We start from the raw sequence: 26,783 nt of genomic DNA on the forward strand, positions 1-26,783 counted from the left end.
AAAACTGGAACATTATGGCATTGGAGGGTAATTTTAAATTGGGTTGGGTGTTATTTAAGAAACAGTCAGTTTGTCAAGTTAAATAATTGTTGCTGTTGATGGATGGACATTGCTTGTGGTGTGCCCCTGGGGTCAGTGCTGGGCCCTAAATTGGTTAATTTATAGATCAATGGCATATGTAATGTGTCCAGTATGTTAAAAATGGTACTGTTTGCTGATGATATAAATATTTTCTGCTCTGGTGATGATTTGCAGCATTTAATGGATGAGATCACTACCGAATTAATTAAATTGAAAAAAAAAAGATTAAAAAAATATTAAATCTGAATAAAACTAAAATTATGTTATTTGGAAATAGAAGACCAAATACACGTGTTAAAAAAAAAAAAGGGGGGGGGGGGGGGGTTCGTATTGAAAGAATAAATGAAAACAGATTTCCTGGGGTAATAATGGATGACAGACTTAGTTGGAAAGTACACATTAAATATATTCACTCCAAAGTATCATGAAGCATTGCAGTACTAAACAAGGCAAAGCAGTCATTAGTGCATCATACATCATTCCATATTTTCTACTGTTCGCTGGTTTCACCTTATCTAAGGTATTGTCCAGAGGCCTCGGGCAATAACTACATGTATACTTCAGTTTTAATTCTTAAAAAGAAAAAAAGAAAAAAAAAGTTTGCATCATTCACAATGCAGGTTACAGGGATAAAACAACGTCACTGTTCGTCCAGCTTAAAATACTGAAATTTGCAGATCTAGTGAAATTCCAAAAAGCACAAATTTTGTTCAGAGCAAAAAATAATCAACTACCAGGAAATATTGAGAGAAATGGAAGTTATAAGTTATGGTGTTTTTGTAACTTCAAAATTGTGAATGTGCGTACTACCAAGAAAAGTTTTGGTCTTCCTGAGTGTGGAGTGAAACTGGAACAGTTTGAGTGTGGATTTGAAGCAAACAAAGCAAAAAGAGGAATAAAAATACAAAGAGGAGGATGTTGAATTTCAGTGAATGTCTTTGTTTAGTAAGGTGCTACTTCATGTTTATTCAGAGTTTACAATTAAGAATCCAAAACTGGGTTTGACGTGTGGATGTAAGACTATGAAGAAGTAAAACATGATGAGAATTTGTATTTAACATAGTGTATATATTCTATTATTAGAAATATGTCTGTTATTGGGGTTTATATCAATAAGGAAGCTGGATAAATATTAATGAATAACTATTAACTGATAACTTATGGAGAAGGGGTGGGATTAAATACACGTGCACTTCTTCCCACTCCTTTTTGATATGTAGACTCAATCAGAATAGGTGGAGCGATCCTGGAGTGTATTTTGCTTTATTGTGTACAGTACTTCCTGTCTCTTCTTTTTCCTAAATGACTTTCTGTGTACTTTTTACAAAAGGTTTCTTGGCCTACTGTGTATTAGGATATTCACTCTTATCATTCATATCCAAGAATATAAAATTGAGAAGTTGTCTGAAACTGAGCTTTGGAGCAGGTTTTATCGCAAGAATTATTTATACACACACTGATTTCATTAATTAAACAGTTTTCTCTTATTTAATATGGAGGATTAGTACAGGTAATGCTGAAAATTGGGGAAAAGCACATTTGGTCTACCTTACAGAATTAAAGAATCACAATAACAGTAAGTACTGCACTGAATAGGTGACGTCATTCATTGCTTTTATGCATGTCACGCTTTTTCCAATTAACTGCGTCAGAGCATGTAGACACCAGACTGTAAAATCACATCCTACAACAACTGATTTTATTCAGAATCAAAAGCTGCAACTGCAGCTAAGGAGAAGGGTGAGGAAGGTCGTGGGAGGTGGGGGAGGGGAACAAAAAGTAGGGGCGTGAGAGAAATGAAGAAGCAGGGTGGGATAAAGATAAAGATAGGTTTGAGGAGAAAACATCGTCTTGCAGACATGCACCTCTAACCTTAATTTTATTTTATTTTTTTTAATAAAAAGCACACATCAGAACTGACAATTTAATGTCTAAATTAACACTTTGGTCACTTTTCTGGAAACACCTTAACATCAAGTTTAACTAGTGGCAACAAGTATCACGTGTGTTGACATTAGAGGTTGGGCGTGCATGGATTGAGGTTCCTGTCTGCACTTGTCTTTTGTGCTTTTTGCAAGTGTCTCTGCTTGGCATAGACATGATTATTTTAGCAAGCGGCCTAGCGAGAGCAATAACACGAGGAAACTAAATTTATCCTCCCCCATTTACAGTAAGAAAGCGCTGACCTCATGCATTACATGTCACTTGACGCTCTGTGCAATCTAGAGATGTGTGCTATTAATCAGCTAAATATTTTCATGTAGTCGACAATAAAAATACTAACTGTTTAAAGTGAAAAATAAACACTCCACCAGAACAATGAGTAACCATGGTGTGCACAGGCGTGTGGACGTTAAACAACAAGGAGAAAATGCTAATATTAGCCACACCTCACAAAGTAATCTGACATCATGATATATGTTTCTGTTAAAACAGAATGGCTCAAATAGCTCTTAAATAGACAATATTTGTACACATAGTGTTTAACCTCATCCATTAGACTGTGTTCACTTTTGACTTTTACACTAGTGAGCTAGTCTGATTTTACTCCTAGTAAATTAGTCATCAGGAGCATCCCTGTCACAGGTGGGTCTGAAAACCTGCTAACTACATGGTCTGACAACATGAAAATGAAGAAGTTGAATATAGGCTGTGTCACAACAAACCAGCACTGCACCAGAGCAATGTGTAACAACTTTCACAACAGGCAACATGGACTTTAACCAGCAGGAACAGATGGCTGCTTGTTGCTCATGCTGCTGCTATTAGCCAAACTCTGCAAATTAGCACAACTCCAGTGTTTACCTACATTTTGACAGGTTGGTTCTAGATTTTTTTGGTATTATAATAATAGAGACCAGAAACTTGGTCTCCACCCTCACACAATCCACTGCTTATTTTAAAAATCAACTTTTATTTCTAATTTACAGTGGTATGGAAAGGTGTGGGCACCCCTGGTCAAAATTACTGTTACTGTGAATAGTTAAGCAAGTCTAAGATTAAATGAATTCCAAAAGGCATAAAGTTAAAGATAAAACACACTTTAAAACATTTTAAGTGATACAGGTGTATTATTTTGGTTTTGTACGATTTTAGAGTGAAAAAAGGAGGAAAAGGAGGAACTTGCAAAAGTTTGGAAAACCTAGGAGATCTGAGCACTCAGCTCACTTTGACCAAGATCTCAGAACTTAATTAGTTTGTTAGGGTTATGGCTTGTTCACAATCATCGTCAGGAAAGTCAGGTGATGCAAATTTCAAAGTTTTATAAATACCCAGACTTCTCTAACCTAGTCCAAAAAAATCAGCAGCCATGGGTTCTTCTAGGCAGCTTCGATTCACTCTGAAAATGATTGAGGCCCACAAAGCAGGAGAAGGTTGCTAGAAAGGCAAATCAGAACCCCACTTCACTGCAGAAGACCTCCAGGAAGATTTAGCAAACTCTGGAGTTGTGATACATTGTTCTCATGGCCAGCAACACCTGCACAAATATGTCCTTCATGGAAGAGTCATGAGAAAAGAACCTCTCCTGCGTCCTCACTACAAAATCCAGCATCAGAAGTTTGCAAAAGAACATCTAAACAAGCCCGATGCATTTTGGAAACAAGCCCTGTGGACCGATGAGGTTAAAATGGAACTCTTTGGCAGCAACAAGCAAAAAGGTAGGTCTGGAGAAAAAAAGCCATCACTCCAACTGTTTGTGTTGCAGCACGGGGAACATTTCACAGGTAGAGGAAAGAATGAATTCAGTGAAACTTTTGTATACTCCTGTAACATTATGGACATGCACAAAGGACATTAACAAAATGTACTTGAATGAATTTGAATTAAGGAAGATGAAACATGAAGGAAGAAAGAGACAAAAGTGGTTATGAAAGAGGGCAGAGGGAGAATGGCGAAAGTGAAAAGGTTATGAAAGAAGAGGGACAGAAAAATAGTTTAGAGAAGAAGCAGGATGACAGAAGATGATCTGTAAGGTCAGAAATCTTCAGAGAGCACAGCAGGTTCACAGCTTGTCCCGTCCATTTCACACTTGGACAACAAGCTGGTCTCACTCTAAAAGCATGATCCCAAGGAGGGAGCCCTAAAAGGTGAAAAAAATAATTTCATGCCTCCTTTCTTTAATGACCGCATCACCTGCTGAGCATCTTGATCACAACCTAGGCATGACAACCTGTCATCCTGGCTGCATGTCCAATAATAAAAACAACAGCCTGAGAAGGGTAAGGGTGTGGGTGTGTGCACGCAATGATGGATAAGAAAACAAAAGAAATAAATAAAATAAGGCAACAGATGTTCAACAAAGTCACCCTCAAATTTAGAAGCATCATAGTTGTGCGTTTTCTAGAGCACAGTCAAATCAATACACAAACTATGACTCACTTCACTACAGCAGAACAGTCCCCTGCACTCTCAGTTCATGCACTTATGGATAATTTGTAGCTGAAATTGGCAACCAAAAATGCATACCGGGATTCTTCAAAGTTAATGCTGTATATGTGTATTTATTATTTGTGTGTTTTTTTCAGCTGTTACACATTCCATTCAGTCTGAATAATTACAGATAATTACAGATAAATGTGCATTTTATTTTTTTCTATTATCCACCCTTTGAAAGATTGTTACAGCTTCCTGCTGCAGTATCTACAGCATATCTATCTACATTAGAAAAAAGAGAACTTTAAAAAAAAAAAAAAAAAAAAAAAAAAAAAAAAAAAAACACTTTTTGAAGAATTTCCTCAGATTTGATACAGCAGCTGCAGTGCAGATGAACAGTGCTGCACTGTTCATCTGTTTTTAGAGGAAGAGTACAGTACAATGATGAAAAACCTAGTGCCCTGCCCCTCATCTGTTTGTTTCCCTGTGCCTGCCTGGCACCTGCTTAAACCATAACTAAGGCTCTGAGCTCCAAAGCACCATTGGGCGGGCCTTGGCAACGGCCTCATGTCCCAGATTACGCCAACGTCTGCCAGCCTACCTCGAGCACCTGCGGGTGGCTTCTGAGCAAACTGTGCTGAAGGATGCATAACGTCATCTGAAGAGTATTAGTGCTGCAAATTTGAAGCAGTGTGCAACATTTGAGTCGCTGTTTTTGAGAGTCAGCCATACTCAGGTGAGCTTTAAAAGACATAGCACCACAGTCTAGATGGACTAAATTAAATTCAAATTTTTTTTTTCCCCCACTTCACATTAAAAGCACATTGTTTGTGATCAAATATCACGTGAAACATAGCAAGGTAACAAATGCACAGAAACTGGCAAGATAAATGGTTTAGGTTAATTAATCATGCTGAGCAGACTAAACGAGCGGAAATAAGTAATGTAATTAATATTATTTTTTCAGCCCAGAAAAGTAACTGTTTGCTCATTTATCAGCTAATCAAAGATGATACATGCAAGCTGACACCACAGTGGAGTGAATAAACGCTCAATTTTTGCTTTTTTTTTTTGGCGATGTATCTGATGATCATTTTCCAGTCAGACTGCACATAAAATATTTGTGCAGTCCAGTTTTGAAGTTTCAATAGAGTGTCTTTATCAGCTAACGAGAAGCCTTGATTAAATTCTGCTGCGAACACAAACAGCTGGAGACCCAATGGTCATGTAGTCATTCCTGTTATATTTCTTTGAAGTTCGCCTCGTGGGGCGCATTCATACTTGGTGCATTGTAGTGTAAATTCTCACAAGTCCACACAGTCTCAACAAGGACCCCATGGGCCAAAGACATGCACTTAGTGGGGTTAGGTTCACTGGTGTTCTTCTAAATTGCCCATAGGTGTGAATGTGAGTGTGAATGGTTGTCTGGCTCTATGCACTGACCCTGCGACAGGCTGGCGACCTGTTCAGGGTGTACCCTGCCTCTCACCCTCTGAGAGCTGGGCTAGAATGTCACACTAAACTGAGGAACAGACTTCTAGTACAAATTCAAACCAAGCACAGGCTAACGCCTATATAAAACTAGATTTGACCACTTAAACACCACTCACTGGTTAGCAAAGTCCGGTCTTGAAACCTCAAGCTGAGCATTGTCCCATAACCACTTTCTGTGTTTTTAAACAGGATGTGACACTTGAAGAGTGGATACTGCCCACTCATAGGCTAGCAAGTTTACACACAGGAAATCATACTACGGTTTATAATCTTCTGGACATTAACAAGAGAATTTAAAAAGTGACTATTGTGTTGTATTCAGTGTGACTTGAAACAAGCGACTGAGGCCTAAATTCATCAGGGAAAAGTTTATTCGGTTCAATGAATGAAGGCAGCCAAGGGCTGTTTTCCAACAGCCTTCTATACAACCAGATGCCTTTCTGCAACCACAGGAGTCGCTCCCTGCTGGCCTGTTTCGAAAAGATTCAAGTGTAAGGCACTCTGACTATGAATGAAAGCCATGTTATTTGTTAGATAATTGAATTAAAAATGCTCCATAAGTCACAAACCATACAGTTCAGTGAGTAAATTAACAGAGGTGAAGCCTAACATACAAAGTGCCAGCTACAGCTGCCCGTATAGCCATTTACCTGTCAGTCAAAGCAGCCCCACCCCTGACATTAAGTCTTAATACGGTTTAGATAAGTTATAAAACAACTCACCCCTTCATACAGCTGTTATAAAGGGGTAAATTAAACATCAGACCACGGATGCTCATTTTAAAATCTGGCACCTCCACATTTGGCTTCTTTTTTTTAGCCCAAAAGGTTACTGCTTGCTTGTCATGTAATACCACTGTAACAACTGCTCTAATTCCCACCCCTAAAGCTAATCATACACATCTTACTCCCTGTAAGATTTAGTACATTTCTTGAAATACTGTCCTAAGTGACTTCGTTTAGCCTCCACATGTTTGACAGAAGAACTAGAAATAAAAAAAAAATGAAACAGTTCTGACCTCGTGTTTTAAACACATTTCAGCAGTAAGCTGATCTCTTCAAGTGTTCAGCAGCACTGCAGCTAAAATGCTTTTGAAGAGGCGAGGGCTTGACAGGACTAAAAGCAATTTATGTGATCATGACCAGAAGATGGATAAGAGGTGAAAGAAATCAGTGCGGTGCTGTGGCTCAAGTGTAATTCAACAGTCAGCACACCCAGAAAAAACATGTTTCAATTGTGTAGGTCAGCTGGGGGGGTGGAGTTGACTACACTCATGTAGCTAGATGGCTGGGGGCAGGGTGGAGGGGCAGGTTGATAGACGGGAGTCACCTTGCAGTTACAGCATCCAGCTCATCGTCCCACTTGAATTTTGATGGATTTTTTTCCATCCCATTGCTATAAACAAGAGCAGTAAAACTGTTGTTCCTACAAAAAGTATAAAGCCAAGAGACAGACTGATTGAATGGATTCCATGCTGAGATCACAGTGGATAGGATACAGTGAATATAAGCATCATTATATTAACCAAAAAAATAAATAAAAATCATTTGTGTAACATGCCTTCTCTTATACATTTAATTTCTTTTTTCCAGCACCTTGTATGATGTAACACCACTGCTGCCACAAAAACCAGCCACCAGTAAAACTAGCTATAACCTACCAGCAGTCAGACCCGTAAAGCTTGTGTGGTTCACAGAGATTAAGTGCTACTTGAGCTAGAGAAGTAACAATTCTTTATGGTCAGTTTATACCTCAGTTTTTCTTTAGTGGATGAACACAAATATCTTAATCCTGGCAAAACTGAGGTTCTTGTGTTTGGCCCCAACAGCCTCATCAAGGAGGTCAGGCAATACATCTTAAACTCATCCAGTCTTTGTTCTTTCATCTAAGAAACACTGCAAATAAATAAATATCTCAAACCTTTACAGTCACTCAATAACTTGGAACTTTTACTACACACACAATTTTGTCCTGTCTGGATTATTAAAACTCCCATTTCACTCTCTTATTTTAAACCTAGGGAGGATGACGTCTTTAAGGTTGTAGCGTCTTAACTTTGGAAGAGCCGCTCTTCTTCCATCAGGTCATCTGAATCTGACTGATTTATTTATTTTTAGAAAAACAACTGCTGAAAACTTTTCCCTAATCGTTCACCCATTATTTTGTGGCTAAAGTTCACAACAAAACATGTATGGAAATACACACTGTATGAAACCATGTTTGTATGTACTGTATGTTGGGATATGTACATTTATTTCCTTTTAACCAAACTGTGAAACACTTTGTTCATTTGCGTCTTTAAAATGCTATTCACTGAATGATGTTAAAACATTACAGGTTTCATCAGCCAGGAAAATGGAGTTGTGATACAAAACTGCAGACGTTTGCATCAAGGTTTTGGTCTCATGTTTCACAACTGTTAGCCCTGTGGACCAAACAGGAGAAACCTGCCCACACGCAAACTACTACAGCTGTCAAAAGGCTCTGTGTGGAATAAAAATGAGGTCCAGTCCAAACTCTGCCAGGAAAGTTAGTATGCCACAAGTCTACCAAAACTATTCAGTCATTTGAGAGCACTCCAATTTGGAGGACAATCGCCAAAGAATAGTTACACATATAAATGTTCCACCAAGCAGCAGAAAGCTTCTCTAAATGACTTGCTCAGCAGTGCCTTTAATATTATGCGTACCTGGGGTAATGCTGTACCCCAAGTCCCAATTTTTTAAGATAATATTATTGAAGTAAATGTTATCGAGCAATCCTTATAGGAGTTTGTTCCTTGGTCATTACCGGCCCTTTTTTTATGCATTGCCCTCATCAATCAATAGCCACTTATTAAGTTATTAATTTCAATTGCGAAATTTACAGTTTTATGGACCTGGGGTAATTCTGTACCCCAGGGTTTCCATCATTGCCAAAAGGTGTCTCTTTTTGATGCAGCACTGCTACCTTGTGGTATCTCTATATTAGGTAGGATATATAGATATTAGGGGTGGGACTCGATTAAAAAAATAAATCTAATTAATTAGGAGCTTTGTAATTAATTAATCAAAATTAATCGCATTTTAATCTCATTTAAATATTTAACATGATAAATATTAATTTAAGTTTGGTTGATGAATGAATCAATATACATAAGCTTAAACTTCAAAATTTTGTTTATTTTCCCACCAGTCTACTACACAGGCCAGTGAAGGGTGGAAGTGCTCCTGTGATAAGCAAACACCTGAAATTAAAGTTAAGCATCATAACTGGATAGTTTTATTCAACATTAATGTCTCACTTAATATAGCTGGAAATTAATCATTAGCTCAGCTGTATTCCTTGATGTTGTTATGCTTGTTTTAACAGCTTATTTTGAATTAAAGACTTAAAATTAAACCACAAAAAGGAGAAAAAGTTCGTTCTCTGTTTAACCAGCTGCTTTTACACAGCTGTGCTTCGCACTCACGGTTGCTAGGTGACATGAGCTACGCAGAGGTGAGGGCAGCTGATATGAAGGCGAGCCGCTCACTTCCGGCCTTTGCGGTCTTCGTGGGCTGCGAAGGACATGGGCTGGGTCCTTCGAACGATGCGGCCGCTGAATTTTTGACATCGTGCGTCGATATAATCTGTATGCCTGGAACTCGTGCACTGAGAAACGTTCCGGTGCAAAGTGCGATTAAAATGCGTTAAAATTTTTAATTCGTTAATTTCCCCCTAATTAATTAATCGAAATTAACGCGTTAAAGTCCCACCCCAGATAGATAGATAGATAGATAGATAGATAGATAGATATAGATAGATATATATAGATATATATATAGATAGATAGGTATATATATAGGACTAGAATACTTGAATCAAATCCTATATACATCCAGATGCAACTGTAAAAGATCTGGGAGAATAAGTAGGGGTAAGACATACAAAAAGTGTCAGCATATCTGGCATGGCTAGAAATACAGGACATTGACCTTGAACTTGGGGATGTTATTGTACAGTGAACACAGAAAAAAAGTGATTTGTTGTAATAAAAAAATATTTTGAAAAGGTTTCATATCAGACAAATTTAGATGGAATTAGCTAGTCTTTCTATACATGTATCTGGATATTTTTGTTCCCAAGTCTTATCAGCTACCTGGTACTGTGTAACTTCATTTTAGGTATGTTCATCCAGAATGAGGTTGCTAATGATAAATGTTTTGCAGAATATTCCAATTCAGTTGTTTAAATGCATGCAGTGTTTGTTTGGTGGTTAAATGCATGCAGTGTTCGTTTATTGGTTGAAATAAAGTTCATTTTATGGTTATATCTATGCTTTCTTTGATAAATCCATGGGGTACAGAATTACCCCCAGGTCACTAACAACGTAAGCAAAAAAGTGCACATGTATAAGGGTTAAAACAAAAAATAAAAACTTCCAGCACCATAAAAGACAAAAATAAATGCAGCAAAACTCTGAGTCTCCCCGCTCACCAGGCTTCATTTATACCCACTGATCCATAACTTCCTCTTTCAGCTGCGACCTAATGACCACAGATTAGAATAAACTACAAAATGTTAATGTTTTATTTTCGAATGTCACTGTGGGGTCAAGCACTGCGCCCAGCCAAAGTGGAATTTATTAATCGCAAATCAGATCAGTCTGATCTGTATTCAGAGAAGTGAATTTTAATGAATGCATAATGCTGCTAACTCGAGGGCATTGCAACGGGGCAGAGCAGCAAAATTGGGAACTCATCCTATGACAGCATGCCTAGAAAACCCTGACAATTTAACTGGCTCTGAGAGCAGACGGTGGGGTGAAACCATTTCCATGGTATAGAAAAGATCTGCCCATTACCATAACAGCCATCTGGTACGAAAACTGTCAGCATGTCTCATTTCCAGCCAACATTTTTTTAATTAACTTCCTCATAGTGCAGTTCACTCTTTCAGTGAGGTTGGTCTGAGAGTGATAGGTTGATGTTAATTTATGGCGCATAGTTCAGGTTCAGCACGCTCTCTCAAAGACTGAGGAAACAAAATGGATTCCATGAATGTAATCCTGCTCCCTCATCATATCAAGATTTTCACCACAATATGGGAAATGACTTCTGCTTTTGCCTTCCTGAGAGGGAGCAATTCCACCCACCTGGAGTTATGGTCTATAAAGACCAGTGAATACACGGTATGGTTGGTCTCTTGGGAAATGGATACACCTATTCCTACCATTTCTCAGGACCTTTGGACCACAGTTCGTTTGAATCTGCCTGCTGGTCTTTGGTTTTCAGGTTTGTATAACGGACATACAACAGTTTTGAACATGTTCCTGAACGTCCAAGCCAGTAGACCAAATTCTGTGATCGCCAGTACGTTTTGTGCCTTCCCAGATGTCTATAGAGAGGATCTTGGTGGAAATATTCAAAAATCTGCACTTGGAAAGCGATCAGTTATATAAAGTTGGTATATGGTCCTGTAGGGAAGCGCCATAACATGATAAAGGAGGTCGTCTTTTATTTTGAATGAAGTGGTGGGATTTATGTCATATTCCCAGTTTGCATGATTTTCTGATACAAGGACTGATCTGTGTATTCCTGCTGCACCTTCCATACTGCGTCAATGGTGAAGTGGAGCTCCTTAGAGGGCATGGTACATACTGACATGGAGGTTTGGTCTTCTGTTGGTGCATGGGAAAGAGCTTCAGACACAGTATTGTATTTGCCTTTCCTGTATTTTAGAGTGAATGTAAATTCCTAAAAGCCTGAGTGCCCACCTGATGCATCTAGAGCTAGGCTTAGTGATTTTGAACACCCACAGGAGAGAGGCTTAAGCATCATTACTGAATGGGTGGCTCGCCAGATAACTCTTCCATGGCCACAACCAAACATTCCAACTCAGTGGCTGAATAATTCCGCTCAGCTAGATTTAGGGACCTTTAGATTTAGGACTGTCTTCTGGACTAGGACTGCCCCAAGACCCCTTTCTCTGGCATCTGTATACACCACAAAAGCAGCATTGAAGTTTGGATGACCCAGCAATCATAACTTGGTGAGGCACTCTGTAAGGATATCAAAGGCAAGACCAGATGAACTTGGTATCTTTCCAGGGTTCTAGACAGCAGTTGATCACCTGGTGCTCCGCCATGCTGAGATCATCTTGCTGGCTGAGAATTTCACTGGTTCGTTATCAGACCTGTTCTATCACTGCAATTAGCAAGCACACCCCGCACACGCCACCCTGTCACCAACACCAGACTGATATTTTTTTTTCCCCTCTGGCTAGATCGCTGCACTATAGTATTATTTCACCACAATTATTTCACAGGGCAAAATAGCAACTAGCGTGAAACCGAGGGGTAAGTAGAGTAAAAAGGGAGCTCAAAGGACAATTTTGGGCTTCCTATTAAACATAAAATCCCAGGAGCTTGTCTTGTTTCTTGTCTTCGTAGACTCACAAGGATAACACATTGACGTGTTTCTTAAGGAATGTTTATTAACAATAGCTGCAGGTAAACATGCATCTTATTTTCAGACCGTCGTAAACACAGACTAGAGGGATCCACACTCCCTATCGTCACATGGTCCAATCAGATTCAGGTGCCATCAATGACCCGTAGGATCAACCATTATCACAGAATATTACATACATAATATTATCCAACTGTTCACCGTCACTGAATAAGCAAGCTGGCCCGGCATTTAGCGTTTAACATTAGCGCCCAACCCCCAACACATACGAGCTGATTTTTTTTTCTGGCTGGAACCCTGCTTTCCTTTTTAAAAGCACTGAGGGGCTCTGCAACCTGAGGAGTGACGATTATTTGTAACTTTCTGCATGAAGGGACAAGATTGCTAAAGAGCAAATTGAACAGAAACAACACTCCAAGCTGTACAAGCATTGTGAAATAATACTAACACAAAGTTCGCAGTGCGATTCCCCCCGCACTTGAGTGATTCACATGCAGAGTGTGCCGACCTCATCAAAGCAGCCAAAGGTTGGTTTTCATTCCTCATTCTTCCCTACAGTAGACTCACTCACTACATTTTTACTTAAAGTGCTCAATGAGCTAGTTTTCACTGATGTCCCATCAGCTGTGTGATAATAAATCAGCTATTAAAATTACTGAGATGAGAACTTTTCATATGCTTGCATATCTGCACAAGTTAATTTTAATGACTGGCAATTGCTCAGGTGGTGTGTTGCTACACCAGCTGTAGCTGTCTGTGCAGTTATAGTTAGCGCTGGATCAGGTGACCCTGAACCATCCCTCAGTTATGCTGCTATAGGCCTAGGCTGCTGGGGGGGTTCCCATAATGGACTGTTTTCTTTTCATTCACCTTATTTACTCTGTTTATACTTCACTCTGTATTTAATTATTAGTTATTATTAATCTCTGGCTCTCTTCCACAGCATGTCTTTTGTCCTCTCTCTCCTCTCAGCCCCAACCCGTCGCGGCAGATGACTGCCCCTCCCTGAGCCTGGTTCTGCTGGAGGTTTCTTCCTGTTAAAAGGGAGTTTTTCCTTCCTACTGTCACCAAATGCTTGCTCATAGAGGGTTGTTTTGACTGTTGGGTTTTCTCTGTATCTTTACCTACAATACAAAGTGCCTTGAGGTGACTGTTGTGTTTTGGCGTGCTACAAATAAAATTGAATTGAATCAATGTAAATGACTCAGCGGGCAGTCCTCCAAAAATCCAACATTAGGCAGCTCAACATGCACAGCACTATGCACAGGCTGAATGCTGAATGGTTGAAAAGTGGGCAGGAAACAGGGAAGGGAGCGACATCAGCGTTCACCATAAATAGAAGAAGCACAAAACAAAAATAAAATCATCAGGAAAAGCTCAGACAGTGGCCGCAGTGGACACCTTCATTGTTTTTAACAGTTTCACTTCAGCACTTTGTGTATTGTAATTTCACTTTTATCAGCAGCTGGCTGAAGGACCAACAACAGCACAAGCAACAGTAGCCCACAGACCAGTTGTTTGTGACACTGCACCCTCGTGACTGTAAACAGCTAACAACATGTAGATGACAGTCTGCAAAGCTGATGTAAGCTGTACGCTGGATTGCCGCAGAAGCATACTGTAGCCCTTGATAACAAGAAACTGCTGGTTGATCAACCAATGCTGCTGGGGAGGGGGGTCTGCAATACTGCATAACGTGTTTGTGAAAGACACCATGAGCAGGTGAATAATTTATTCTTGATTAATCAGTGAACATATGTAGATGATATAACTGAGCACCTGAAGGTAAACTGAAGAACAGCTGACTGTTTTCTTTTTAAGCTCTTTTGTTATGTTAACTCATTCGGGCTGATTTTATATGTGCAAATAATGGCTAACTGTAACAGTAAGCCAATTAGATATGTGAGCTACAGTAACTTAATGGTTGTGGCGTGGCTCGTAAAAAACATCTTAAAAATACAAAACTTGGGCCTCACAGGGGTGATTTTTGACAGTACCACTTTCTATAGGGTATAAATATAAGTAATGCATTACTTTAAAAAAATAAAATAAAGCGTAATGTGTACATTAAGGGTTTTTTTTGTGTGTCTAAGAACCCAAACACTGTTCAGGGCTGAGGTGAGTCAGCCATGTTCCCGTCAAACCTCATGCGTATGGAAGCAGTGCAGCTGACAACAGCTGAAGTGCCCCTGTTCATACCTGCACTGAGATGCAGATCTAAGCCCAGTCACATCCTCTGGGGAACGTTATTAAGATTTCATAGGGTGTGTCAGAGTGAAGTAGTGAGCTGCAGACATGCTCCGATTTCAAAGCTACTGATGTAACTCAATCCTTTTCTCTCAGGCTGATTGTATGACTGCAACACTAATACAAGCAAATCTGGGAGTCAATGACAAAGATTTACAGATTAGCCTAAAAATGAATGACATCCTCCACATTTGAAAACAACAAAGCCAAACAATTTGTGTACTTGACACATCCAATATAATTTTATGCCGATGAGTTTCAATTTTTGAGTTCAGAATAGGATTAAAACTAAGCTCCTACCATCTAATTCAAGATTTATTTACAACACAATGCATATATATATATATATATATATATATATATATATATATATATATATATATATATATATATATATATATATATATATATATATATATATATATATATATATATATTAGGGGTGGGACTTTAACGCGTTAATTTCGATTAATTAATTACGGGGAAATTAACACGTTAAAAATTTTAACGCATTTTAATCGCACTTTGCACCGTGGAACGTTTCTCAGTGCGCGAGTTCCCGGCATACAGATTATATCGACGCACAATGTCCAAATTAGGGGCCGCATCCTGTGAAGGACCCGGCCCACGTCTTTCGCAGCCCACGAACACCACAAAGGCCGGAAGTGAGCGGCTAGCCTTCACCTCTGTGTCGCTCATGTTGCCTAGCAACCGTGAGTGCGAAGCACAGCTGTGTAAAAGCAGCTGGTTAAACGGAGAACGAACTTTTTCTCCTTTTTGTGGTTTAATTTTAAGTCTTTAATTCAAAATAAGCTGTTAAAACAAGCATAACACATTTCAACATCAAGGAATACAGCTGAGAGAATGATTAATTTCCAACTATATTAAGTGAGACATTAATGTTGAATAAAACTATCCAGTTATGATGCTTAACTTTAATTTCAGGTGTTTGCTTATCACAGGAGCACTTCCACCCTTTGTTGGTCTGTGTAGCAGACTGGTGGGAAAATAAACAAGATTTTGAAGTTTAAGCTTATGTATATTGATTCATTCATCAACCAAACTTAAATTAATATTTATCATGTTAAATATTGAAATGCGATTAAAATGCGATTAATTTCGATTAATTAATTACAAAGCTTGTAATTAATTCGATTAATTTTTTTAATCGAGTCCCACCCCTAATATATATATATATATATATATATATATATATATATATATAAATAAAAAGACATTTAGACCTTCAACTAAAGGGAAAAAAAACCTCCACAACTGTGATAAAAACATTTTTAAGGGAGTTTTTTTTTTTATTTGTTTGTTTTCTAAATGGAGTTTAACTAAATAAAACCTAAAGCACACGAGGAGTAGTCATCTCAGCTCTAATGGTCTCATCTTTACTTTCTTTACTCTGCTAGTGACAAACAGTAAAGCAGAGAGCAGAGGAGAGGTGTAGTAAAGCCATGCACTGAACTGAAAGGAAACAGACAAATTAAGTAGATAACAAATGAAATACTTGTGTTCTTTTTATTTTTTGGGTTCATGGGTAAGTGGGGCCCTACTTATTTGAAAAAGTAATTGGTGTGGGTGAAGCGACTAAAAGGGAGATTACAGCCAGTGTAACAACAGGGTACTTGAATGTTCACTAATATCTCTGATTTATTTTAAAATAAATCATTATTACTATTATTATCACTCATTATTTATTTACAAGCTCACTCTTTCATTTAGTTTTACCTCCTCATTGTATACTATAGTATAAATCAATAGAATCATGATTTACCATCGTTTATGCCCTCACAAACATCATTAAGGAGGGTGTGTCTTCTGTGACAGCTGTCCCACTGATGGTGGCGTTTTTAGGGCGTCTGCAACATGCAGATAAGCTCACTTGTTGGCTATAGTTGTTGAAATTAAAAGTAATACCAATGGTGTATGAGGGTGCTCATGCCCGTTTACAAATCTTCATTAAACTGACAACTATGTTTATTCTCATACTGTTTCTGGGAACACTGGTGCACAGCTCAGGTTGTAACAAAATTACACACCCGAGGCTAAAATTGTGTTTTTAAATCTTTGTGAGGCTCCCTATTTGTGAAAGAAGAAAGTTTAGCATTTCAAATATTTTAACTTCAAATGATTTCATTTTCACACACCAGAATGAAGCAACAAAGAAACTACATTAGACTAATTGTCTTGTATCACTTATAATTTGCACAGAATGGTCACCACTTTGCTCCGAAATCCTATTTGGCTGCGAAAATGCCTGTTTTATGAAGCCCGAGAGAACGTCTGACATGTGTATCAGATTCCAAGCATCACTTTTCCTTCCACTGATCACTCCTGAGAGAAAACGTGAAGTGAACACAAGGTGCAGTCTGCAGAATGAAAAATAAGTTGAAATTTTGTGCAAACAGCATCTTGAATGTGTGCAACTTTGCATACTGCAGGACGTTATCATGAATTATTGATTAGGATGTAAAAGCGTGCTCTCAGGATATATGCAAAAAGAGCCTGCAGATAAGCAAAGGAGAAATCAGGAATACTACACAATGAAACCCATACATGTGCACATTAACACACAGCAGTTCCCTTGGGGACTCGGTCCATGTCATTGTTTAAGGGATGCGTTGCTCTGCCTTTGTTCTGACTGAGGTTTGAATGACACTCAGACCAGAACTTTACCCATTTAACTGGAAAGACAAAGCAAGGCAGTGCTGGGCCCTAAAATAGGCTTCTTCTGGTCACATCCTGTCTCTGAAATGAGTTTGTGGGAGCTTGTTCCAGGCCTGTCCTCCTTTAAACTCTGTGACTCTTTTCCACAAAGCCCAGGAGAACGCTAGAGAAGCTTAGAGGATGCACAGACCAGCAGGTCTGCAAAGCCTGTGCCAGCTAAAAAACACCTTCATTATCTGGGTGTAAAAAGGTAAAGCTGTTGTCCACAAAATCCAGGGAATACAGATACACACACAACTTATGTGTCCAACTGAACTGAAGCATGACAAGTGTTTTCAAAGGCCGACACTGTAGTTTGAATGTTTTTATGCCTTTAAGATATGGGTTAGCTAGTTTCTTTATCAACATAATTTTTCTTATATCACATAGTTATGGTCCAGATTCTGTGGGCTTCAAGGTTTTACAGATGGAGCTGAAAAATGAAGCAGACACTGAAGTGCTGAAAAATGCAGTTCCTCTAGGCTGGCTCCAAAAGCCAGTCACTTCCCATGGACTCCCATGTTAAAATGTTCAACTTTACAGTATTAAGAAGGATGTTTACAGCCTAGTTTTGGTCTCCATGTTTCCTCCTTCATAAATATGAGAAGGATAAATTTGTTATAATTCATCCATCTGGATTCTGGAATTAAGAACAGTGCACAAGAGAGGTGAAGAAGAGCGTGCAGGCAGGGTGGAGTGGGTACAGACAAGTGTCAGTGGTGATTTGTGACAGAATGATAGCACCAAACATGAGAGGGAATGTTTACAAGATGTTAGGTGAGACCTACGATTATGTATGGTTTGGAGATGGTGGCACTGAGAAAAAGAAAAAAAAAAAAAAAAAGACAGGAGGCTGTGCTGGAGGTGGCAAAGCTGAAAATGGTAAGATTTTCACTGGGAGTGACCAGGATGGACAAGATTAGAAATGAATTCATCAACAGGACAGATCAGGTTGAGCGACTTGGAGGTGAAGTAAGAGAGACAACGCTGAGATGGTTCGGACATGTGCAGAGGACGGATAGTGGATACACTGGACAAAGGATGTTGAAAATGGAGTTGCCAGGTGGAAGGAAAGAGGAAAACCACAGGAGGGTCACATGTAGTGAAGGAGGACATGCAGAGGGTTGATATGACAGAAGAGGATAAAGATAGGCTGAGATGGAAACAGATGATCCGCTGTGGCGACCCCTAAAGCGAGCAGCCGAAAGAAGAAAGGATACTGGAGTTAAGGGCGTGGCCACTTTGATTGTCTGATGCAAGCAGCTGCTGCCTGTATTTGTCCAGGCGTTACAGCTTATTTAAACTTCTATGTTTAATCTCTGTAGAGCTCACCTGCTCATTACCAGCATTTATGCTCTTGCATTAAAAAAAAGACAAACATATTTGTCCCTCAAGTTTTTCCACTTCTTTGAACATTCCCTCATTTCCATTCTGACAGTTTGGGCAGTCTCCCTCCAGGAATTTGCTGACTTTTGAGAGTCCTTATATTGAGACGATGATTGTTATTCTCTTGCTCATAAATTCAAAAACTGTGGCAAACAAGTAGGTGGAAATGCACAGGAGGAATCAACATTACTGAACAAGCCAATCACAGTAGCTGCATTCTGCATCGAAGAAATGTGGAGATACATTTCTGGAGAGGTGCATCTCAGGTTACAGCGTAGGGGTTCAGGGTTACAGCTTGCTTAACCAAGCCTGCTAGCTTTACCTGACACAGTTTCCGATTTACAAGTTGGAATTTTCAACTGGAATACCCCCCCAATTCGGCTTTGCCACTCAGAAATTTGGGAGAAGCCCCTCCAACCCTGACTTCACAATCCAAAATGGAAGTAGAACTGCAGACCTTGTAATCTGTATTACCAATCTTGTGTATTTGTGATTGTTTAAATAAGCTACACACAAAGCACTGGCCAGGCTCTACCTTGCTAGGGAGCAAAACAAAGCCAGTTTTTCCTCGCTTTTGCAACTATTACTGGAACGCCATCCACTCAGGACTGATGTCACGCCCAGCTCTGACATCTGAATTTTGAGGCGAAAGGAATAAAAGGGCATCAGTATAGCTCATTTGGTTCAAAAGGCAACACACATGCTGAAAGGCTATTTCAGGGGTGTGTCATTCCCCCACTTTCCGTGCCTTCTCCATTATCTTGTCCAGGCTAATGCTGCGTTTTTAAAGATGAACGCAGCATTAGCCCTCCAACTTCTGGCTTCTAGCTTCTGACTTCAGACTTCAAAATCAATGAATGGCATCCTGGTGTCTACAGCTGTATTTCATACTTTTTAAGTCCAGACTCAGTGGGCTTTAGAATTTTAATCAATTACTTTGATATATCAGTTAATTTTCTCCACAGAAGAGGAACTGATTACTATTGGCTTCACCACAATTTAATCAACCCAGTGCTGCTCATAGTGGTAGAAACAGCAAACAACTGGTCAACAATGTCGGGTGAATTTTATTATTTATTTATTTTTTAAATGTACAGGTTCATCATCTCCAACCATCACCACTAAAAACAACAAACTCCTGTATCATCAGGAGTGATGTCATTAACCAGACAAATAAAATTAGTGTAACATCAGGTACAAATCTGGTCTAGGGCCATTTACCCTGTGGTAAATAGCCTCAGTACTGGTCTTTTTCTCAGCTTTCCTGTCTACTCTCCACTGTCCTGTTACAATAAAGGCTTAAAACCACCCCCCCAAAATAAAAAATAAATATAAATTTAAAATATAAAATTAAAAATAAATAAATAAATCAAACAATTGATTTTAAGGTTTGGAAGGATTAAAGTGAAGCAAAGTAGCTGAAACGATTAATCAGATAACTGAGGTCCCGGTCACTCAGGCCTAGAGAGGATGCTGCACCAAAAACCTCCTTGCGATTGCTGCGGTGGCCTGTAACTTAAAGTGAAATTGAGACTGTTTGCCTGCAACGTAAAAGTTGGTTTCAGCGATAAAGCACAACTTTTACTTTAAAGGCAAACGGCCTTCGTTTCTGGTTTGTATTGAACTTTTGCAAGTTTTACCACTAGTGAGCATTTGCAGACAAGTCTGCATCTTCCATGCAACCTACAGGCAACCACGGCAACTGCAAGTAGGTTTTCGGTGGAGCACCCTTTTTGTAAGACAACCTCCAGCAACCACTCGCCAACTGGTCAAAGAACCCACATTTTTTGACGATGGGTCTCTAGGCCTGTGTGACTGAGGCCTAACAGAACACTTTCAGACATAGACAGGCTTTATTGTCATTCAAAATTACACCATACAGTGCACATTAGAATTAAATTACGTTGCTATAGGCTCGGATTCGATTTGGAGGAATACAGTGTAGTGCAGAGTGCAAATAACACTACAAGAAACAAATAAAAATAAAGCGTGTATGTACACTCACACACATATACACAATCAATAAATGGTTAAACTTATGCAAAAAAAAAAAAAAAAAAAGATTGAATTTCAGCTCCTGAAGTTATTGAGTTTTGAACTGAAGAAGCTCCTAAACAAGCAACTCTTCTTTGGCCTTTAGTAACTTTCTGACAGCTGAAACCCCAAAGAAAATATGAAGCAGAATAATCAACAACAGTTAGTTTCAAATGACTAAAGGACACTACAAAACCTTCAAAAGAAAGGCAATCAAGGGGATTATGGGTGACACTAATTACTGTTAGTGTGTTATGTATGTAAAACCCCAACTACATGAGCAGTGGAAATTAGCAGCCATAAACTATAAATTCTCCATGTAGCACATCTGTTTCTATCAAATTTTAGTCATCTTAAATATTAAAATAATGACCAGTAGCAACAATCCTAAAAATATGTACACAATGATGCAAAAGTGAGAGTGAGAGAAGAAGCACCAGTTTGATTTGAAATTGCTAAACTGGATGCAGCAACAACTAAAAAATAATGCTTGGAAAAAAGCAATAGTTGCCAATTAATTTCCTGCTGTTCAACTAATTCCCTGATTGTGACTCAGATGCTCTATGCCCCCGCTGTCCTGTCTTCTTCTGACCTGTGTTGGACTGATCTCCCTGACCTAGCTACTGAGGAACTTTACATCTTATCAGAACTGTTATTTGAGGAGGGGAGTTTGAGTCAGCCCCACCCCACCTCCGCTGGCTCCCCTTTCCATCCCTCCCCACTCTAGTGCTCCCATACTATGTGTTTCTGCACTATCGCAGAGGTTTTTGTAACCTTATACTGTGTATGTATGAGATGATTTTTTTTCCCCTCACTCATCCCTATATGTTTTCACTATTGTTTCTGTCTTTTTAATGGCAGCGCCTCCAGAAGGGGGGCAGCATGGCCACAGTTCACCTATCTCCCCATGTTTGTTTGTTTGTCTTCTTGGATGGGTGTTCTGTTAACTGTAATTTCCCCATTGTGGGATCAATAAGTATCATCATCAACTGTAAAACATCTGCAGCTGACAGGTGACAAAGCACAGATTAAAGCCTCCTCCTTCTGAAAGAGGCTGCAGGGTCATTTCAGATGTGTGTGTGTGTGTGTGTATATATATATATATATATATATAATAATAATAATAATAATGGATTTTGTATCACATAACAAAGCTTGGTCTGATGCCAGGTCACACCCAGTTTTGGAACTACACTGAGTCAAGGATCAGCTAATCAATAGGTGTAAGGTGTCTGAGCAGGGAGCTGCACCTGACAGAACCTACAAGCTACATACAGAAAGCAGTTACCTGCCCAGTCAGTCGTGTGTTTGATGTACTAGCAGCGAGCTGGATGCAGTCAGGTGGAACAACCCTGCGCAGCCTGCCAGGACCAGCTGAGGGACATGAGGCTACGAGCTAAACTGCTAGCTAGCATTTGTGCTTGAACGCTAGCCAATTAGCCAGCTAGGCTGCAGGTTTTAGTCGAATGGATCAGGTGAACCTTATCCCTGACCGGGTAACAAGTCCACCGATCCCCCCTCCCCCCCGAAAACCCACAACAGGCGGGTGAAACAAAGCAGTCCTCCCGTCAGACTGAGATAGCCACCGAGTGTCAGAGTAAACAGTGAGCACGTTAGCTGCTGTGTGATACCTTTGTCTCCCTGATGTCCTGCTTTGCACCTTCGGGGTACCACTGGACGCGGACAAATCCCCTCCCGAGAGGCCGACTTGGGGTGTCCACGGCGCTCTCAGTATCCGAACCACACGGCACTCGTCCGCCACCTCCTCCGCCGCCGCCGCCGCCTCCATCTCCGCCTCTCCCTCCGCCATCATCGAGGTCCGAGTCTGAGTTAAAATCCTCCTCGCCGTGGATCATCCGTACGAGGCCAAACCGGACTGAGCCGCGATACCGTCCGGAGACCAGGTCGTGGGAGAAGAGCAGCCGCTGTGAGCCGTCCGCGGTGGGAGAGAGAGCCATGGAATGAGGCTCAGAGCCCGGGCTGGCTACGGGAGAGAGGCCCGGTGTCGGTGATGCTGCTGCTACGTCCGCTTTGGACGCCGCATCCGATGCTACGGGCTCCGCCATCGATGCTGCTGCTGTCAGGGAGGGATGCTGGAGCGCGAGGATGACGGTGGAATGAAAAAAAAAAAAAGCTGTAAACTGGAGGCAGCGAAGCGCACGTGTTTACGTAGCTACGGTAGGCTACGTAACAAGCGCAGCGAGAGCGTCATCACGTAGTACCTGCTGTCACCGCTGAGAGGCGCTGTGAGGCAGAACCAGGAGAGCCGAGAAAAACCGCAGGCTGTACATAAAACATGATTTATATTTAGCTGATGGGAGAGACAGTAAACATGACACAAACATCATAAACACTAGTCTGATTAACTCATTAAATTTATTTTATACCAATATTTCTTCCCCTACTTTAAATGTAGCTAAATGATTCATATTTGTTGTTTTATATTGCTAATTTATTATATACTCCTAAGTCGTGATTTTTAAAACAGAAAACGCCAAGCATGTGTCAGATCCATAATCCCTAACAAATACAATTAAATAAATAATAAAAGGAAGGCTTCCTTTGTTTATTATTTCCTTTAAAAAAAATTATTCACAACATTTCAATATATTATTAGAATCAGAAATACTTTATTGATCCCAGAGGGAAATTTCAGTTGTACAGCTGCAACATTTATCATATAAAAAGAATAAACACTCTAATAATTTAAATAATTTAAAACCAAAAAGAGATATACAATATATTTGCAATATATATACACAAAAATTCTTATGAATACAGTAAAGGCAGTTGCACCTCTGCATTATTGCACACATAATAAATTGCACAGATGAACCATAGTCACCTATTAAGGGAGGAGTTATAGAGTTTCATGGCCACAGGTAGGAATGACCTCCTGTGGTGCTCTGTGGTGCATTTTGGTGGGATGAGTCTTGCACTAAATGTGCTCCTGTGTCTCATCACTGTGTTCACTCTATGACTCTAGTTGATATCATATATCTTCCCCCCCAAAAAAAACACCTTGGGTAGACTGAGTTGATAAATATTGTGTGTCTCATATTTGGATATACTGTAACTGGAAACATTGTTTGTTTTTAAGATAAATCCATTTTTTGTTTGTTAATGAGAATCTGTTCAGAGAACCCACACAAAACACAGGGAGAACATGTAACATCCACACAGCCTGGATTCAAACCAAGGACCTTCTTGCTGTGAGGCAACAGGGCTAATCACCATACCACTGTTCGCATGAGTTCCTGTAAGACTTAAGATAACTGATGAAACCTTTAGGGACTCCTGGCAAAAACCATGACACTAATAATATTTTAAACCTTCTCATAATTAAATACACAGAAAATACAGAGGATAGATTCTTAATATGTTCAGAGATTGAGCTGTTTAGTGTCACACACTGATAAGTGTTTGGCCAAATGATCTCAATTAATAAACTACAGAACTGATTAACAAAGATAAGAGGTGTATCTTTTTAATGACTACAATGCTTAACAAATTTATTAGACCACCTGTCATAAAAACAAGGAAGGACCAATATTTTAGAAATGTGTCAAAAACTTGTTTAAAACTAAAAATTATATTGTTATTTATGAAGCAAGTAACAAACGGAATTGGCACATTGGACTTCTCTGAGAAGTTAGAAATTAATCAAGCATAACGTTCAACCACTAAAACTAATTTTTCTGTTCAGGAATGCAAGTAAATCACTGTAATTTGGCATCTTAATTGAAAAATAATAAAGTGCTTTAGTATTTTTTCTGCTTTTTTGTAAAACAGTAAATTTGAAAATTCATGCATAACAATAATTATATTTTAGCATTGCTGTAAAATATTATTTTGATTACTGCATAGCGGTGGATTAACCATTACACAAACAGAAAAATAATTTTGGTAATTACAATACTGGTAATTTAGGGTAGCTGTAGCATAAACATTAAAATAATTGGTGGTCTAATAAATTTGTTAAACACTGTAAATCCTTATATCTGTATGGAAAGCTCTTAGAAACGGGAGCCAACACTGATCTGATGCTGCATAATGCTAGATATCTGTGATCCATACTTATCAATTACAGCAAGAAATATGAGATTCCCCTGCTCAGTTTGCATTAATTTGATGGGAATTGCCTCCTAAATATGAAAAAAATAAATAAAAGTGCAGTGATCCCTTCAGTTAGCTACTATCTGATTATTTTTAATTACATCTCGTGAGGAGAAAATTTTGTTTGAGAGGATAAATTCTTAAAAGAGCTTATTTAAACCCCGACGACGTGACGAATAAACTCCTACACATCCTGTAGTGTAATCCTCTTACAGAACAAGAAAATAACCCATGGAAAAATCGTGAACTGTGCTTAAAGGGGCAATGGATAGACAAAAGTCTCCTTCAGAGAAATCACATGAAGAGTGGTAAGTCGGCCCAGTTAAGCCCAGTTAAGCAACACCCAATCTTCTCAGTGTGACAACAATAATCGACACTGACATTACAATGATTAACCGGCCAGAAAGATGGCGCCACTGTGTACGGGCTGCCGTCAGCTGTTCTGTGTATTGTTTGCTGTCGCTCTGTTCCTGGTAGTCATCTGCCCAGATGTCTCCGCTTTGATCACCTACGATCGGCAGACACTTCTAAACCTCCAGTTTGTTTTGGTACCAGCATATACTGTAAAGAAAAACTCAACGATTTTTCCTCCACACCTGTCGGATGTACCTGAGAATTTGCGCCGGCTGCCCAGTGCTCCGGTCCCCAACAAACGCCAGAGGAGACGCGGAAAGCGGGGAGGTATCGCGGTGCGGGTCAAAACTTACCTGAGACTCCTAGGTTTGTCTGTTCATTACCCCCTGGATGGTGGTCTTTGCCGCCTCAAGGCTGTTGGGCTGCCTGTGGATTTCGGGCGTCGCTGGATCAGGCCGATTGTCCCACCTGTCATCCTGGAGACTCGGCGTCCCTCGTCCTGGCGCAGGATGCGGGATCGTGGAGGCGGCGTAAACCATGCTAACCTTCGCCTGTTGAAGCGGGCCCCGGCCTCAGCTAACAAGGATCTGGTCATCCGAATGGCCCTACTAAATGCTAGATCGTTAGCCAACAAAACTTTCCTTCTCAATGACTTTTTCATCGCACAGCAGTTGGATTTTATGTTTGTGACTGAGACGTGGCTTCATGCTGGTGAGTCTGCACCTTTTTCCGAACTTTTACCTCCCGGCTGTTCTTTCTTCAGCTCCCCGCGGATCTCTGGAAAAGGTGGAGGACTTGCTTCAATATTTAAATGCAGTTTTCGCTGTCGTCAGGTCTCGGCAGACCTGTACGCCAGCTTTGAACTGCAGCTGTTGGAGATAAACTCTTCCCCCTCGGTGCTCTGCGCGGTGATTTACCGACCACCGAAGTGCACGAAGGACTTCATCGGTGACTTTGCTGACTTGCTGACGGGTCTCATACTAAAATATGACCGTATTTTAATTGTTGGCGACTTTAATATTCATGTGTGTTGTGAGAGTGGTCCACTGGTTAAAGAATTTGCCTCGCTTATTGACTCTTTTAACTTAACACAACTCGTGTGTGGTCCCACTCATGAAAAAGGTCACACACTGGATCTGGTGTTGTCTTATGGACTTAGAGTCTGCATCACAGGGATACGTGACTGTGGTATATCGGACCATTTTCCTGTTTTATTTACAGCAGCGCTCCCCAGCTCTGGGATAAATAGAGTATCCTCTACACGTCGTGTGCGCTTGGTTAACTCTTCATGCGCTGCTGATTTTGCAGCTGCTTTTAAAAACTCTGACTTAAGCAATTTGGATTTTTGCTTGAGCCTGAATACCGAGGACTTCACTAACTCTTTTATATCTGCTTGCACTGCTGTACTGGACTGTATTGCCCCTTTTACAACCAAACGCACCAAACCTTCCTCCCAGCCCTGGCTGAATGAGACAACCCGCGCTCTCAGACGTGAGTGCAGACGCGCTGAGAGAAGGTGGAAAAAGGATAAGCTCCATGTCTCCTTAGAGA

General features: G+C 39.9%; 1 protein-coding gene across 2 annotated transcripts in view; it reads right to left on the minus strand.

The window, feature by feature from the left end:
* The window catches only part of ube2o (ubiquitin-conjugating enzyme E2O), a 53,064-nt gene extending 30,139 nt beyond the window's left edge, over nucleotides 1-22,925 (minus strand). Inside the window, exon 1 of one of the 2 annotated variants that reach the window (XM_030726655.1) lies at nucleotides 22,394-22,925. In XM_030726655.1, coding sequence (XP_030582515.1) covers nucleotides 22,394-22,828 — 435 coding nt within the window. In that variant the 5' untranslated portion in view covers nucleotides 22,829-22,925. The remainder of the gene's footprint in view (nucleotides 1-22,393) is intronic. The other variant, XM_030726660.1, reaches the window with a different exon arrangement.
* Nucleotides 22,926-26,783: the final 3,858 nt, after the last annotated feature.

The sequence above is a fragment of the Archocentrus centrarchus genome, chromosome 1 (assembly GCF_007364275.1).
Source record: "Archocentrus centrarchus isolate MPI-CPG fArcCen1 chromosome 1, fArcCen1, whole genome shotgun sequence".
Lineage (NCBI taxonomy): Eukaryota > Metazoa > Chordata > Actinopteri > Cichliformes > Cichlidae > Archocentrus > Archocentrus centrarchus.